General features: G+C 46.2%; 1 protein-coding gene across 1 annotated transcript; it reads right to left on the reverse strand.

Moving 5' to 3' along the window:
* Positions 1–2673: 2673 nt before the first annotated feature.
* P2RY1 (purinergic receptor P2Y1) lies at positions 2674–5295 on the reverse strand. The gene is made up of 2 exons (XM_080623695.1): positions 5258–5295; positions 2674–4634 (listed from the first exon to the last, which is right to left on the reverse strand). The coding sequence occupies exon 2, from the start codon at positions 4564–4566 to the stop codon at positions 3475–3477; it is 1092 nt and encodes a 363-aa protein (XP_080479821.1). The 5' UTR covers positions 4567–4634; positions 5258–5295; the 3' UTR covers positions 2674–3474.
* Between the last annotated feature and the right edge of the window lie 11615 nt (positions 5296–16910).

Consider the following 16910-nt stretch of genomic DNA (forward strand, 5'->3'; position numbering starts at 1 on the left):
CTTTGCATACTGGATAGATCAAAAGAAAACTCCAGGCAAGTGGCTTAGGAAAGGCTTCTCTGACTACACCCATTACAGAGGATTATAGATAAACACAGGGATCACCTTGGTCCTTTAAGGTTGGTGGACTGACTGTCTTCCACAAATACATAGTAAGGGTAAGTGCCAAAAGGCAAATATTTAACAACAGCCTTGCAAGTTCCCCAGGAGGTAATGGCTCCAGCCATCACACTGCCTGGAGAGCAGCTGCTTGGGTTCATCCAGGTTGTGTCCAAAAGACACCATTCTGTCATGTTGCAGGTAAAAAGCAATCACACAGGAGGAGGTACGAATTTGATGTGACTTTGCAGTGGTTCTGACTATTCCATGTCTAATACAGCAGTGCTCAAAAAAAGAGCAGGAGCTTTACATGAGATTTTGAGGCTCAGCTTCAAGTTCCAGCTTGATTCGGAGGAGGCTGTGACGTATCAGTATATGTACAGCAAAGAGTTGCATCGGATCAGGATGCAGTTTGAGGTGTTGGCTCTGCAGGTCATGGGATCCGAAAGATGGAAAACAAACTGTGTAAAATGTGCTTAATGATCCTTCTCAGTGTTTGGTAGGAAGCTCCCATATGCTTCCGTGAGGTGAAGATGCTGACTGCAGCTGCCTGATAACCAGTCAGAGTGATCTTCATTACATGAAGTGTCAGAACAGACCTCAGCAATCAGCTGGCCAATTGGACAGTCCTCTTCAGCGAGACAAAGCAAAACACAGAGCTTTTAACAGGTTCATGTGGAAAGGAGAAAAACACTGCAGGTGTCCAAGACCCAGAAGACAGTGGGAAAGACAATACAACAAGGGCAGCGCTGTCCAGAAGGTGGGTCACCCTGGCAGGGCATCCATCCAGCCGTGGGTCTCTAATGCATCACGCCCAGCCTGCTGCAGGTGTTCCCGTAGAACACTGTTGGATTTCATACACACTGTAATAGTGAGCCAACTTTGCCATATTAGAGAGACATATTGCAAAACAACTGTAAGTAACTCCATAAGGACCAACCTGGGCGTGCGGCTTCACATTCTGCTGTGGCTGTTCAAGATCTTTTTTCAGACATGAATTAGTGGAACATTTTATTTCCTAAGTGAAAGAAAAATGAGGAATAGACCACGAAATGCCAGGAAATGAAGATGATTTTAAACCTACAGAGGCAGATTCAGATTCAGAGAATATCCTATTTTTATGCTCGATCTCCATTTAATTCATCTGCCATTCCAAACAAGACATGCCTCAGTTGAATGAAGTCTCAAATAATCACATAATAGGAGAAGTCATTTATTCTGAATCAGGCTCATTCTCTGGTGATATAAATAGGCTGTGCTGTTCCACAGTCTTTTGTCAGTAGAGATTAATTAGCAATTGACCCTTGGCTGGAATGTCTTCACTACCTCTACATTTTTCATCTTATAGGGCTAAATGAGAGCCTTAACACTGCTTTAAGAAGCTATGCTTCCTTAGCAGTTTAATTTATCTCTAGGCTATAAATCAGTAGTTTAATTTATCACTAGGTTACATATCAACAGTGAATAGTCAGGGTGGAATTGAGTTTATTATAAAGACGTTCTGTTAGAAGACACAGTTTTACAGTGATTGAACCATGCTGTTAAATTTGCCATTAATGCCCAATTCTGCATATGGACACTGAGAACCACACTTTACATACTTCACATTCAGCCTTCTAATAAATAAATTCAATAAATAGGGAGTCTGCAGATTAAGAAGCTACACATGTGAACAGAAGCTGCTTTACAATGTTGTCAAGAAAACAACTAGAGCTATTCTTGTTTGTTACCAATCACTGGAAATTAGTAAGTAAAATGTAAATATTTTACTCTTACTATGAAGACTGGAGAAACAAAGATCTGTTAAAATCACTCTTAGGATTACACAGAACTTAAATTTTGTACACTAAATTTATAATTCAGAGCATGCTGCACACAATATTTTCAAATACATTTCTTAGAAATATGAGAAATGATTAAAACTGCCCATGTAAGTTTTCAACGTCTGTGCTCTGATCTTTAGCTCTTGTGTTACACAATATTGCAGTTTGGCTAATTTTGGATGACCTATTCCACATTTGGAGAAGATATACAATGAAGGGCCAGACTTGGTCTGTAGTCCATTGCAACATCTTATTAATACAGTGATTAATTTCTCACAGTACAAAAAAATTAATTCACAACTATTTTATATATATATAATATAACCCATTTATATTATCAACTTTAATAACCATTTTATTGGGAAACAACTCTTACATTATCTCTAAAGATTGCCAGGAACAGAAATACTCTTGTACCAAATGAAAATGCAGGTTAACTCAAGCGACTGTAGCTTTACTGCTCCAAAGGTACAGTTATTTTCAGCACACACATTTCTCACATTTTACCCGTAAAGACCTCCAGCAAGGCTCCCAACATCAGCAGTCAGGCACTCGCGCTGCAGCGAGCTCTTGGTCAGCCTGTGGGAAGGGCAGCTTGCCCTAGCTCCGTAGAGCTCACCAGGTACTCCCCAGGTGAGCCCAGTCCATGCTCAGCCCTGTCCTGTGACTCCCCCGCTGACAATGTGCCGGTTCTCCTCAGCATGGAAGGCAGGATCGGACTATCAGCTGCTCAGAACCAAATCGTCTCCCCACGCATTTGCACACTGACATCTGTTCACGAAACACACAGCTATGTGCACGTGCAAAGCAGGCGCCTGCCTGCACCAGCTCCTAGCAAGATCTGCTTATCTGTCTGCAGTGGCCAAGGTGCCAGTTCACCTGGAAGCCAATTTGCCTTTAAGGGTGGTCTAGATTTTTCATGAACAACCATCGCAATCTGAAAGCATAATCATGCACACATCAGTAAGCCTACTTTTTGTAAAACACTGGCACTCAAAGGAGACTGAATCATAAATGCCACCAAACTACCAAATAATTACCAATACTGGATGAAGAAATAATAAAACTATAAAGGTGAGATAACTGTATCGTGACTTTGTTTTAAATACTTGTTTACAATGGCAAGTGAGCGGAAGGCTAGGTATGTGGACTGAGCCTCAGAAGAGAAGATACTGCTCGTTCTTATTTTTATTTCCCATTTCTAAAGAGAGGCTGATTGAGAACATTTTTTAGATGTGGGAAACTAAGTCATTAAAACAGAAGCACTTGGATTGCCTTCTTCCTGTAGGGGATTTACTTCATTTTACTTTATCTGACACAAGTCAGAAAGAAATGAGAATATTGTAAGGAGAGGGAAAAGCAGAAATTTGACAGGTTATTTTCCACTGAAATTCCTCCACTGATTTTGCTAAGCTTTTCCTAAGATCAGATAATGAGGCTTTACCTAAAACAACTTTGAGAGACTGGTAAGATTTTCCTCACACATTTGTAGCGCTACGGTGTCTCAAAGCGGAGGATTTTTTCAAACTGTTCCCAAATCTTTCACATTTGTTCACAAACTGGTATCTCCGTTCTGTTTATACTCTGATAAAATATTGAGAGTCATTTCCTCGCTCTTCGACTGCACGTTGTGCTCACTTCTTCTGGATGATTTCCTGGTTGCCCTGGAAAGCCGCCTTCGAAAGGTATCGCCTGCCAGAAAGTAAAGAATAGGGTCGACGCAGCTGTTGAGGCTGGCCAGACCCCTCGTCACCTGGTAGGTGGCATAAACCTTGTCGTTGAAGGCACACATTTGTGGTGTTTGAAAATCCACCCTGGCTCTTAGATTTAAGGTCTTCATCACGTGGAAAGGAAGGTAAGACACAGCAAAGACTGTCAACACAATGATAACCAGGTAAATCGACTTTCTCCTGAGAGGAGAATTGTCCAAATCTTTGTAAATCAGAGCTTTCACAATGAGCCCATAGCAACCAAGAATCAGTATGAATGGGATGCAGAACATAAACACCGTGGTGCACATGCTGTAAATGAAGTAACTTCTCAGGAAATCATCAGCTGTTGTGTCATAGCACGTCGTGGTTTTATTTTTCCTTATCCCCGTTCCCGAGTAGAATAGTATTGGAGAAATCACGGCCACCACAATGACCCAGACCAGGGCGCTGATGTACACTGCATTCTTCTTCTTCAGCCTCCCCAGTGACTTCAAGGGGTGCACCACTCCCGTGTACCTGTGCACACTTATGCAAGTCAAAAACAAAATGCTGCCGTACAGGTTCACGTGGAAGATGAACCTCTGCAGCTTGCACATAATATCTCCGAAGATCCAGTCTGTTTTATTGAAGTAGTAAAAGATGAGGGCAGGCAGAGTCAAGACATACAAGAAATCGGCTAGTGCCAAATTGAACATGTAAACTGATATGCCGCTCCAAGGCCTCATATGGAAGACAAACATCCAGATGGCCACACTGTTGCCCAAAAAACCAGTGATGAAGACCAGAATGTAGACAGTGGGCAGGTAATAGAACTGGAAGCCGGTTTTGGTCAGGGAACACTTGGTGGTGGCATTTCCCGCAGACCAGCCACTGCTGGATAACAGGTTGGGTTCAGTTCCATTCAAAGCAGCAGAGAAGAGGACTTCGGTCATGATCCTTCCACCTGAGTCACATAGGTCTGAGGTGAAGCAACAAAATCTCTACAGGAACAGTAACGCAGCTGAAAGAGAAAAAAGCAGAGAAAGCCTAACCTGCCCTGCTTTTCCAAGAGGCTGTGCTCGGCTGAGCGTGTCCCCCTCGCAGGCCGGTCTGCGTGGGGCGCGGACCGCTCCCCCCGCAGTACCGGGACCCACCGCACGTCGGGAGCACGGTGACAGCTCGGCGGGTCGCTGACTTGCGCCATCCAGCCCCTCTCGTGGCTCCGCACCGCGACGGGGCAGCCGGGGCGGGAGCGACATGACAGCGAGCATGACAGCGTGCTGCCTCAGCCACGGGACGCGCCGGCGGGAGCGAGGAAAGGAAAAGGGCGAGCGCCGCGACGGGGCAGCGGTAGCGGGGCGGGGCGGGCCGGGAGTAGCCGCTCCGCCCGCGCCCCTGAAGTGAGCACCGCCACCCCGCCCGCCTCCGCGGCGGCCGACCCCGTCCCTCAGCCCGCCGCCGCCTGCCTGCCGCCGCTCCGCCCGCTCCCCTCGGCGCGCCCGGCTCCCCCAGGTCACCTCAGCCGGCCCGGCCCCGCTGCCCTCGTTTCCGCCCGGCTCCCTCCAGGTCACTTCACCCCGTCCGGCCCCGCTCCCCGCCGCCGCGCCCCAGCCCGGCTCCGAGGAGCTCTGAGGCCGCCCGCACCTGCCTCCCATGGCGCCCTCCTCAGCCCGTGCTCGCCTCTCCTCGCCGCCGGCAGCATCCGCCCGGCGGGGGGCGGTGTCCCGCCCGCAGCTGCCCTGGCCGAGCCGGCTCCCATCGCCGGGTAGGGCAGGGCAGGGCAGTGCGGCCGGGGGCAGCGGCTTTACAGCGCCTCGGGCGCGGGGCACCCCTCCATAGCGTCGCCGCGGGGAGCACGATCGTAGCCCCTCTGCTGCGGGAGGCAGCGCGCCGGCCCCGGTCGGATTGCGGGCGGGACGAGGCGCCGGCTCGGCCCAGGGGCGCACCGCCCGCCCCCCGCACCGCCCTCGCAGGCGGGCGGTGCTCCCCACTCCCCGCCCGCGGCACATGGCCGCTGGGCCGGGGGCTGCCGGTGGAGCGCAGGGCGGGGCTGGGGCTGGGGCTGCTGCTGCTGCCGCCACCCGCTCGGGCCGTACCCAGGACGCGCGGCTCGGACGGACGCGGGCGCCGGCGGAGCTGTGGGCGCGGAGGCGGTGGCGCAGCCCGCGGGCGGGCCCGCGCGGCGGGCGTGGTGCCTCCGGCGAGGCCAGGGACGGGCGGCCCGGCCGGCGCGGTGCTGGCCCAGCCCCGGTCTCCCCAGCCCTTGGGGCAGGTGCCTTCCGCCTTCCGCGTGATGGAGGTGCGGACACTTCGCCCCTCACCTTCGGTAGAAGCTGCCAGCAGCGCGGCGCAGGCGGATGCCAGGTGTGCTGCTCCTGAGCTGCTGGGAGCGGCTGAGCACCGTTCCCTGATACTGCTTTCACTCAACGCTTGAAAATCTGTTCTGCAAGCCAGTTTAAGCTACACGAACATGTTAATTTTTGTAAATGGAACAGCTGAGCAGAAATATGCTCTACTGACCTCTAATTAAGCTCTATACATTTGGCACTTGAGTCAGAATACGATTATTATTTATTGTCGTAGCAAAACACAATCTGCTGGTTTCAGCCATTTCTTCCTTGTTCACATTTTAGTTGTGTGGTGAGTGATACATGAGCTAGTCATATCTGCTTTCAGCTAAAAGCTGTGTTCTAGACTGAGGATTATTAGTACTTCATGAATATGTATTCATTTTTCAAACTTTTGAGTCTGTCTAAATTACAAAACTACTTTGCTGGGAAAGCTTAATTGGGAAATCAGCTGCTTATTGTACCCCTGTAGGAATATGCAAGTGGATGCAGATGGAGTTGCCAGCCTGGCATCTCGTTTGGGGCAATTTACACAGACTATGTTAAAGCAACAGCTTAATTTTTTTAAATATAATACTTTTTCTTCTTGTAGATTAGGTTTTTTCTTTCTGTACTCACCCATTAACTGCATATTTACTCCTTTGAAGATTTTTTTTTAATACAAGTTTAATGTAAAAAGAAAGGAAAGTGAAAAATGAGACAACAGCAACACCTGTAAAATCTTTGTAAAGGAAGCCCGGTGTTCAAAACTGTTCAGTGGTGCCCTCTAGGATTTTAAAGTGCTAGCGAAAATTAATCCTTAGCCTCAGCATTACCACAAAAGAAAACACCCAACCCACAAACCAGACATACAGTGAACGCAGTATAATAATATCAAGTCCACCATGCTGGTTTATGAAAAAGCCATCTTGCTCCTCAGAGCATCAGCTGCATGGTCCAAACCAGTTTATTTTAATAAAGGACTTAGATTATTGTGTAAAAAATAATAATAAAAAAATACAAAGTAATGCTGTTGGCATACAAGAAACCTTTTAGTTTATCTTTCCCTTTCTAATTGTTATTTCATTAGTGATTTTCTCAGTCCCATTGCTAACATGTAGCTTCTCTTGGCAGCTTCCTTGAATTCCCTGTGTTGAGCAAATTTTGAGTCATACCAAAGCAGTGCTAGATAGCATCTGTAAATATGCACTACGAACTACAGCTGGTTTTCCTTGGTTACCTAAGCAGCACCATAAATCCAAGCTGTGGAGATGAAAGGTTAGCTCCCTGGGAGCCCACAGCTGCCCAGGGAAGGAGCCGTTTCTGAGGATCTGAGACAGGCTGAGGTGCAGGCAGAAAGGCCAGGCATGGGGTTGGGCCATGAGGACCCCACCATGGCATGAGCGGGTGCTGGCAGCACAAGTGAGAGCTGGAGCAGTCAGGAGGATGTGGCTGTGTGTGCTGAGTTTGCCCAAGCATCCATGGCAGCGTTCACATCAACCTCAGGCTTAATGCTGACATGATGTCTGCCAGAACACGAGAGACAACACCTGATCCAGTAGGAAGCTGTGGCTGCATAAAGAGGTGACGCCACATCTAGCATAACATTCTTGTAGGACCAATGCGCATATTCAAGGATGAACACAAATGTAAAAATACCTGAAGGCAGAAGTGAATCTGTACCAAATCCATGCTTCACACCCTTCAGCTGCAGTACTATTGATCTGCTACCAAAGACTCCAAGCTCAAATTTACAATCTGGTCTGAGAAACTTCAATTTTTTAGTCTTCTGTGCCAGGGCAGGATTTTCCAAGATGCCTGACTAATCCCTGTGACTTTATTCTGAGTGTCATCTCATTTTCCAGTAACTTTTCGGAAGGGTGAGCGTCTGGAGCAGACACCATTGTGACAGTGTTGCTCACATTGATTACAAGCACCAAGCTACCTCCCTGCCCCAGAGTTGCTGATGGTACCCTCGAGGCTGTAACATCGCACTCATGCATCATCTCCTGGCTGCTTCTGGGAAAGAACCTCCAACATCAGATTAGGTGCTACCATACACTGCAAACAGCAGCATCTTTCCAGAACCACACTTGCCTTGCCTCACAAGAGGGGAAAAGAGCCATTTCTCTTTTTTGTGCACATTTTCTGAATCACTGCCATTGTTGCCTGCTTTTTGGTCCTTCCTCATGTACCTCACTTCATCCAGGCTTTCTTCTTCCTTTTTCATACTCCCCTTACTGTGACTGCTCATCCCTTGCCTGTCCTAACAAACCTCATCTGTTGCTTCTGCCTACTCTACTTTTCCCCTCCTCTTACAACTTGGAGTCAGCTAGGTGTGCTGAATGAGAGCAGCGGCGCACAAAGGACAGCAACCCTTGCTCCTCACCTGCTTTAGGGCACATTGGACCTGACAAGAAAACTGCTTGCCCACTGTGGCTGGACCCATGCCGCCCATGCTGTCTAAGCAGCTACATCCCTGCTGCTTTATCGGCAGCCTGCATCTGAGGCTGCCGGTACTCGAAATGGAAATCTCACATACTGGTTTTAACAGTTTGCGCATTCTTACTGCAGTGCTTCAGCTACGAAAGGTCCAGGAGCTTACATGAATAAAGAACTAGGCATATTTTTTAGCAGCCGTACTGTTACATGCCTTCATACACAGCCAGCAGATTAGTGTCTTCCTGCTTGTATTACTGATCTGTTCTTATTTTGGACTACAACCATAAAGTATGTTGCATTAGCACCTTTTCCTCCATAGCTCTAGCATATGCCTTGTAGCTGAATAGGTTTCTGTCTGGCATAGCTGAAGCTAAATTCCTTCCAGCTTTGCCTCTTAATGCACTTTCTGCAAAATCTGGGATTTTATACCACTGATTTTCATTAAACTGAATGTTTTGTTCTTTTAACAGCTGATTTAACTCAAATGGATGATGTATCCCTAATGAGAAATGAAAGCATGCTCAAGAGCAAATGGAAATTCCCAGTCAGTCCAATTAGTGCTGAACTATCACAGCGTGTGGGTGTGCAAAGGGAGCGGTCTGGACATAAACCCAGCTGTTTCTACCTGTTTGGTTTGGTTATCAGGAAGACTTGGATGCAGATTTCAATATTTCAAAGTGTCCTGGTATGAACAATGGGCCCAAACCAGGTGCAGACTGAGGGGCTCATAGAAAGAGTTCCATAAATGATCATCACAATGCCTACACATAGCGAGGGTAAATATACATATATATAGTATATAAGCTGCTCTGCGTCTCACTCGGGAGTGCTGCTGGAAGGGGTGGGTGAGCACAGAACTGGGAGGGTGAGCTGCTCTCTCTCTGCAAGACATCTTATCTGCTGAAAAAATGCCTGTTTCTTTTTTTACCTGAATTGGCTTGTAACCTACCTGTCAGCTTCTGGTGAGCTTCATTCCCCCTTTCATTAGGAAACTTGTTAGGTCACATAATGCTTTATCACACTATGTTTTCTTCCTTCAGTCTCTGCAGTTCCCCATCTTCCTTTTTCATTTGTCACAGGAGATGGCATTTCTTCCCAACACCCCTTATGCAGCATGCAGACTTTCCACAGTGAGCCTGAAATACTAATTTATTTTATTTTAAAATACTACTGCCTGCAGTATTTAAAATACTACACTATCGAAGCTGGGAGAGGTGCCTCAGCTGGACTTCCAATGGCCACCTGCACATAGGTGAGAACTGACGAAATTCTGGTTGAAAGGATTCGAAAAAACACTTATTTGTACAAAAAAAGCAAAGCTCATTGGCTGTCTAAAAGTCCTTAAAAATATATATCAGATGGACTGTTAGCAATGGCTATTTACCCCAGTTTTTGTTCCCTTCCAGCTTCAGCTTCACATAATGAAAATTCCTCGATTTGGCCTCAACTTGTACATAAATCTATTTGGGAAATGTGAGGGTGAGCAGACAGGAATGTAGAAAGTGGCTTTTGTGCAATGAGCAATTTCTGTCACCTTCCTTCAGGAACTTGTGACCCTTAGCATCAGAGATGGAAGGCTGGCAAGGAAATGATGTGCAAGACAAAAATGTCTGTAACAGTAAAGAAAACCAGGAGGAAGTGTAAAACCTTCCAGGAGAGAGGCCCAATATTCCCTTTTCCCCTTATCAAGGGCTGACAGGGTGGGTTACTGCTTTGCGGCTTTGCACCAGCCCCCAGGATCCCACTGTGGGAGCCGTTTGTCTGCAGAAGGGAGTGCCTGTGTCATGGGAACCTGGGAGAGGGCAAGGGGGGCAGTGGGTAGCATGGGGAGCGGGGACCCCTACCCCAGTGCAGCAGCTCTGGCATGATGCTCCACCGCAGCAAGCCTGGCACAGCATGGGACCTGCTCACCTCTGCAAGCCTCCGCTGCCTCTGTTTGCCTTTCCTCGGAAAACAAACCTGCAAAATGTCAGTTCAAGAGCTGATAAGAATAATGAGACATGCCTGTTGCAGATATGACATGCACTGCAGGTTGAAAGCAAGTGCAGGTTGAAAGCAAGTCTTAACTGAGTTCCCAGCCCGCTCACGAAAACTGACAGCAGAATACATGCCCAAAGCTCTGCAGGTGCTTCTGCCAGCAAAGTCTTTGCTTCACCAATGCTTTGCCCTCCTGTGCTGCTGTCCCTGCAGGGTGGAAGTTGCTGTCCTTACTGCTGCTCTTGGAGACCATCAACCTGCTATTTAGGGGGTGGCAGAATCCTGCTGTGCTACATCCCTCAAGGAGATACCTCTGATGCCTGCTGCTAAGGCACAGGAAGCAGCTCTCTCCCCCAACCCAGTGAGAGAGGATCGTGCGCCTGTGTGCATTTTTAATGTCTGAGCTGACATTTTGCTGTCTTGAAAACAAAAGCTGTTCATGGGCTAATTAAATAGATCTGCACACAGCATAACGTAAGCCCCAAGGAGCGACAGTCCGTACAGGGTGTGAACTTTGGAAGACAGAATGACAGAGTATTGTGTATGCAAAAGATTATAATTTTATAATCAATAGTGGATAATGTGGTGAGCACCTAGCATGGAATTCAGAGTGCTTGGTCTGTAAGGCCTGGTAAGCATCCAATATGATTGTCACATAGTCACATGGGGATGAGTACTATACATCTTTTCTTCTCCCTCTTTGCTTTTGTTAATATTATAAACCAACAAGAATAATGCTGTTTCAGAGTGCCTTCTGTATTTCAGAGTATGCAAATAGTTTCTCATCAGCACTGCCACTGTGATGCCCCTGTGATACAACACAGCAATAAATAAGAGTTAATGGAAGTGACTTATTAATCCTAGTAGAACAACTACACTTCCAGAGTCTAAAGATAACATAGAATACTGGAAAACTTGTTCTAATTACAGAAGGGAGCATCTTGCCTCCTTCCTATATTGCCATTTTAAATTGAAATTACTATTCTCAGTAGAAAAGATCTTTTGTTCAGCTACCAGCCAAGAAAGACAATTCTACTGAGAAGGTTTAATAGTGCGTTAATACTCACATTACACAGTTTCCTCAAATGGCCAAGAAGACAAACAGGCAGGAAACAGTGAATATTGCATACCAAGGGAGACAAAATTAAGTATTTCAATTAAGTACTTGCTACCTAATGCATGGACAGAAATGAAAACAGCACTCCCTCTGAGGTGCTATAACTGAAGCATCCTATAAGCATGTCTCAGTTGGGGTACACGGACAAGCTTTCCCGCTCCCACATGGCCACCAAGCTGGTGAAAGGGAAGCCACTGTGGTGGCAGCAGAGCTCCGCAGATGCCTCGTGCCCCCTTCCAGCCCCATGTGGCTCCTCTTGCTCCCCAAAAAAGACTCTGCACCCCCAGACCCATGCAGCAAAGCTTAATTTCCCCACACAGCTGAGCCCCCAAACAGCAATGCCATGTCCCACCCTAATGAGCCCTAACTGATTTTTACTGGAGCTAACTTGCAAGTAAATGTCCAGTCGTGCACCTCTGCATAATGGGCTGGCTGGGTGCTTTTAGCCATCTCTTTTCTCCAGTGGGGAAGGCTGGGGGTTTTCCCAGCCCAGCAAGGTCTGCGAGTTGCATGGAGGGGAGGGAGACCACACTTGGGGAGCTGCATGGCACCACCACACATACACAGCCCTGCTGCTACAGAGCTTTTTTGTGTGGTTTCAAGAGTGTTGTGAATTATGCACTCCATGTTAGTGATCCCAGCAGTGATCTTGCTTGAGGTGATGGAAATGGGTGTGTCATGTTTCCTCAGAGCAGTGTTTCAAAAGCTGGTGGTTTTGTTTATGTCCTCACTCCTCACCTCTGTGGCAGGTTTCAGCTCTCTCTTGCATCCTGTAGGTACCTATGGCTTATGGATATGGTTAGGCACCTGTACTGACAGCAAGAATTTGGTAATTATACAGCAGGCGTGTTCTTCAGGATGCAGATCGGAGCAAAGCTCTCAGTTTTATCTAGTTTGGATGCAGCAAACCTACTCCTTAGGCATCAGTGATGTCTCTTCAAGTACATCTCTGACTGTGGCCAAGGCAAAGGGTGTGTTTGCTGGGAAAAGCATTTGCACTGTTGGATGATTGGTGCTGACAGCAGCAATTTACTGTCTGTAAGGAGATGTCCTGGTAATGACCTGTGATAACGCACAGGGATCCCCAGCATGTCAGGGCTGGCCCTGAGATGCGCAAAAGCTGGCCCTGCCTCACTCCATGCTCACAGCCTCTGCCAGGATTGCAGTGCAGGCATGGGGAGGGATGAATACCAGACTCCCACCCAAGTTAGAGACTTGAAAGAGGTGGCCCTGCATCCCCCAGCTGCATTCCAGATGTGCAAAGGTGCTCAGCCGATGCTCTCAGAGGAATCAGATCTCAGCCACTTCTCACATTCACATGGCATTGGCCCCCACCGCTGGTCTCAAGCACATGCCTGGGCCTTCATGCTGGTTTGCAGGGAGAAATTGTTTGAATGCACTTCCCAAAGCTCACTAAGCTCCTGAGAGAGTGGTCCTGCTGTGGGAACAGAAGAAGTCAAATGTTATTCAGAAAATACCTACATCTACATCACTGTCAAACCATATCAATGGCAAGCATCATCTGCTAATGTTCAGCAGATATTAGAAAACATGTAAATACTGGATTTTCAATTAATTTTACCTGTTGGTGTTTCTTTATAAGCATATTTAAATGTAGGCCAAATTGTTTCTTGGCATTTTAATAAACTATTTGATCAGGTCATCTATTTGGTTAAAATAAATTTTGTCAACACTAAAAATACAGGAAAGCTAAAATCAGACAATGTTTTCAGGTGCTAAACTTTCCTCCTGTGTATGAAACACTGGAAAGAAGAGGTTAAAACTGCTCTGGAACAATATTTTGAAAGCAAAGATTATGAAATCAGAGAACAATAATGTGATAATAGGTGAAAGCCTAACATACTGACTTTCTATGGACTGGAGGTAGCAACAACTGCAATTTCGAAGCTGTAGACATGACCTCTTGCTGCTGTTAGCAAAACACACTTACCGATGCCCCTTTGAACTTTAATTCTTCTGCTTTTCTTTATCCTGTACTCCCATTTTATTTCCCAATCAGTTATACATGAGTTGATCTAGATAAAAAGAGGAACGTGCCATATACCCACACACGGTATTATATTTCCTGCAGAAATCTCACCCTATGCTATCATCCTGATGGAGCTGAAGTGCATGACTCATCATTTCCCATACAGTGGCATCTCGCCTGCTGTGGTGCAGAGCAGGGCGCCTGTGCCAGTGGCTCTCACTAGCTCTGTCATGTCCAATGGGAGCTGCTGAGTTCGCTGTGCTGGACGCTCAGGCTGGTGCTGGTGGTGCCCATTTCCCAAGGAAAGCCATGCCCGATGGTGAGCACCATCCCTGCAGGGAGGAGCTGTGCTGGGCTTGTCGGGACACTCTCCCACCTCTCCAGGCTGGGCTGCTGCTCCAGGAGCTGTAGGCACTGCCGTGCTCTGAATGGAACTTATGCGTGCTAGTTCACTGGAAAATATATAGCTTCTGAATTCTGTTGGATTGTTATTTCCACGTGGATAAAAATAAACATCCACATGGATAAAAATAAACATCCATAAAGTACTTTGTTGTACAACAGCAGTTACATGCTTATGCATTCAAACACTGACATATTGAATATCTAACCCTAGAACTGCATTTTCAAGGGCTGTCAGTGTAACTTGGTGTTATTCACCAGGTCCCTGCTAAAGGCACAGACTCGGTTTAACAGTGGGCAATGTTAAAGTCTGACTAAATTTCAGTTGTTCTTGAATTTGAGGATCCAAAGCTACCAGTAATGACCAATTGATGTTTTTTCTAATGGATCCTAAGGATCTACTTTGGCACTGGTTTTACAACAAGAATAAGTAAGGTGTAATTCTTGCCCAGGTCTCATTGCCGTCGATTAAACCAAAGTGGCCCTGGGTGGTGGTGCCCCTCTGACCTGTCTGCAGCACTGGCCCTGACTGCCCTGTCTGCCCACGACACCATCCCTACCTGTCCCTTCCTCCCATCAGTTTGCGTTTTCCAAACTACTCTCCTTCACATTCCTGCCAGAAGGGTTTAATTTGGGGAGGGAAGGGTCTTGACAATACCAGTCATGGAAATGGAAACTAAATTATTCAGTTTAGTGCTGCCACATAATGAATTCTGGGGTTTTAGCTGTCATGATGCCAATACTCTATTTTATTTTGGGAATATCTGAAAAGATGGTAGGACAAAGAAGTGACAGGAGTTCAAACTAAGCATTAGGAGTCCCTTTTGTTGGACTCTCTTTCAATAGGTTTGAAGCTGATGGGGCAGATGCACCCTGAGTCATTCCCCTGCACTGGTGCCTCTGTGGCCAGACCCTTTCATTCCTCCTCCAGCTGTTGTTCCCTTTCTCAGTATCCTGCAGCTCTTTCTCTCTGCCAGCCACTCTGGCCTCCTTCCTCCCAGAGCTGTTCCTCTCTGGGAACTGCTGTATGGGTCAGTCACCTCTCATTACTGGGATGTTCTCAGCTGATTTCTGTCCAGCACCAGGTTGAAACCAAGTGAGTTGAATGCCTTTCAGAGCATCTATTGTCTCTCTGTAACTCAGGGAAAGTTCAAAACATATTTGACAAGGTAAAATTCAAGAGCTACCATTGACAATTAAGAAGGAGGTGATGCTGGGGAATAAACAAACAGATATATCAATACCTGAAATAAAAAAGCTTCATGAAAAGCTGATTATGTAGTACAAAGAAATGCCAGCTCATCTCTTACTGGAAATAAATACCTTGGCAATCATTACTAAGGCCATTTTTAACACAATGTGCAGTTGCTGAAGCAACAGCTTCATTTTAAGCTGCAAAAGCTGAAGCACTGCAGTCCTGATGGGAAGTGGCATTGCTGCAGGGACCTTTCTGTCCCCAAGTCCCCATCTCTATTATTTAAATTCCAAATACAAATAGACTCACTTGGTTTGTATCTTAAGTCATTAGAAAACAAATATGATAGGCATGTTAGATGTAGAAAAAAACATGAAAAAAACCATAAACATAAATCTATTCTAAGATGTTGTAAAGCAAGTTAGCACATGCTGCAAGTCATGTGTATGTGGACATCAGACAGAAAAGCACGCAAGGGAGACCACAGCACAGCATTGGTGGGAACTCCTGGTTACACAGAACAGACCCTCCTTCCCCTCAGGTGAATTTAAGGCTCTTTTCCCTCTTTAGTATGTAGCTTTTCTGCCTAAAAAATTCAAATCAGCTCACCCAGCCCATGCTGCACCCACTGACAGCTGGCAGCGCCTGTAGGGCCATGCCTGCCCATTATGGCAGTGGGACTTTCTGCACCCTGATAAGGCAGCAGGACCCTTTGCACCCCGCTATGGCAGTGAGACCCCCTACTCCTTGTGCCTAGGCAAGGTCAGCAGCTGCTGCTTGCTGTGTACACATCTTTCCCTCCTGCCTTTCAGCCTCTGCTTGCACCATGCTAATGCCTTCCATCCCTTAATGACTGTTTATTGAGCTCTTAAGGGATTAACATTTGGCTTTTAAAATTGGAGATCCAGGAGCTTTCTTTAGGAGCCTAGTCTAAAAATGCACTGGGGAAAAAAAAAAAAATAAAAAATCACTGGCATAGATAATATTTTTTATAATCACTAGAATCTATCTAAAAAACCCCACTGTTAAGGGAAAATATCGCTGTTAATGTCCAAACGTGAGTGAGTATGGTTGTTGTTATAAGAACCTTTTAAAGCTATTAATAATTGACTTTAATGTCATGTATTTCATGGGGGGCAAGATCTGACTTAAAACCATAGCAAACTTGTGTGTAAAATGGCAAAAAAAGTCCTCTGTGATTTTCTATTTGTCACTTTGATTTCCTATATAAGTAAAATCAAGGGCAATTATAAATGGGGAAGGTAGAGAAGCTGTAATCCCAGAACCACAGAGATGTCTCACATAAGGAACAATACCAAAACATACTGCTATTTAATATAGGGTCTTTTAAGAGAAACTTGTCCTTCATGCACAGGACCAGCAGGATCACTTGGAGCTTGCTGGGAAGCACTGATGCTGCAGCAGCAGTGGGTCCTACATAACGGATCCTGTGCAATCCCATGTAATCAACTGTCACTTGGCAAAAATTGTTCCTTAAAAGTTCTTTTCAGAGTCCCTTAAAGATTCCTTTTGTAAGTATTGAGATAGACAGTGTGATATTCAGCCAATTGGTCTAAATCTAATTCACTCCTGGAATTGCCCCAACACAGAACCTGCATGGAACAGCAAACCAGATAATGCACGCTGCTGCAGAGCCCCAGCATGGCTTTCCAGAGCAGCCTTCAGGCAACTTCTACTCATCTCTGGTAGCCATTTATCTATTTCTTCAACTAATGAAACATAACTCTATTTTAAGTTGTACTTTATTAAATGCTTTTCAATTGTTCTTACAACATCTGTCATTTGTGTTCTGGCATTTTGTCTGACAGATAACTGGTAGTTATTTC

The sequence above is a fragment of the Psittacula echo genome (assembly GCF_963264785.1).
Source record: "Psittacula echo genome assembly, chromosome: 7".
Lineage (NCBI taxonomy): Eukaryota > Metazoa > Chordata > Aves > Psittaciformes > Psittacidae > Psittacula > Psittacula echo.

Coding starts and splice junctions, on each gene's coding strand:
- P2RY1 (XM_080623695.1), bottom strand. CDS start 4,566: ATGACCGAAGTCCTCTTCTCTGCTGCTTTGAATGGAACTGAACCCAAC.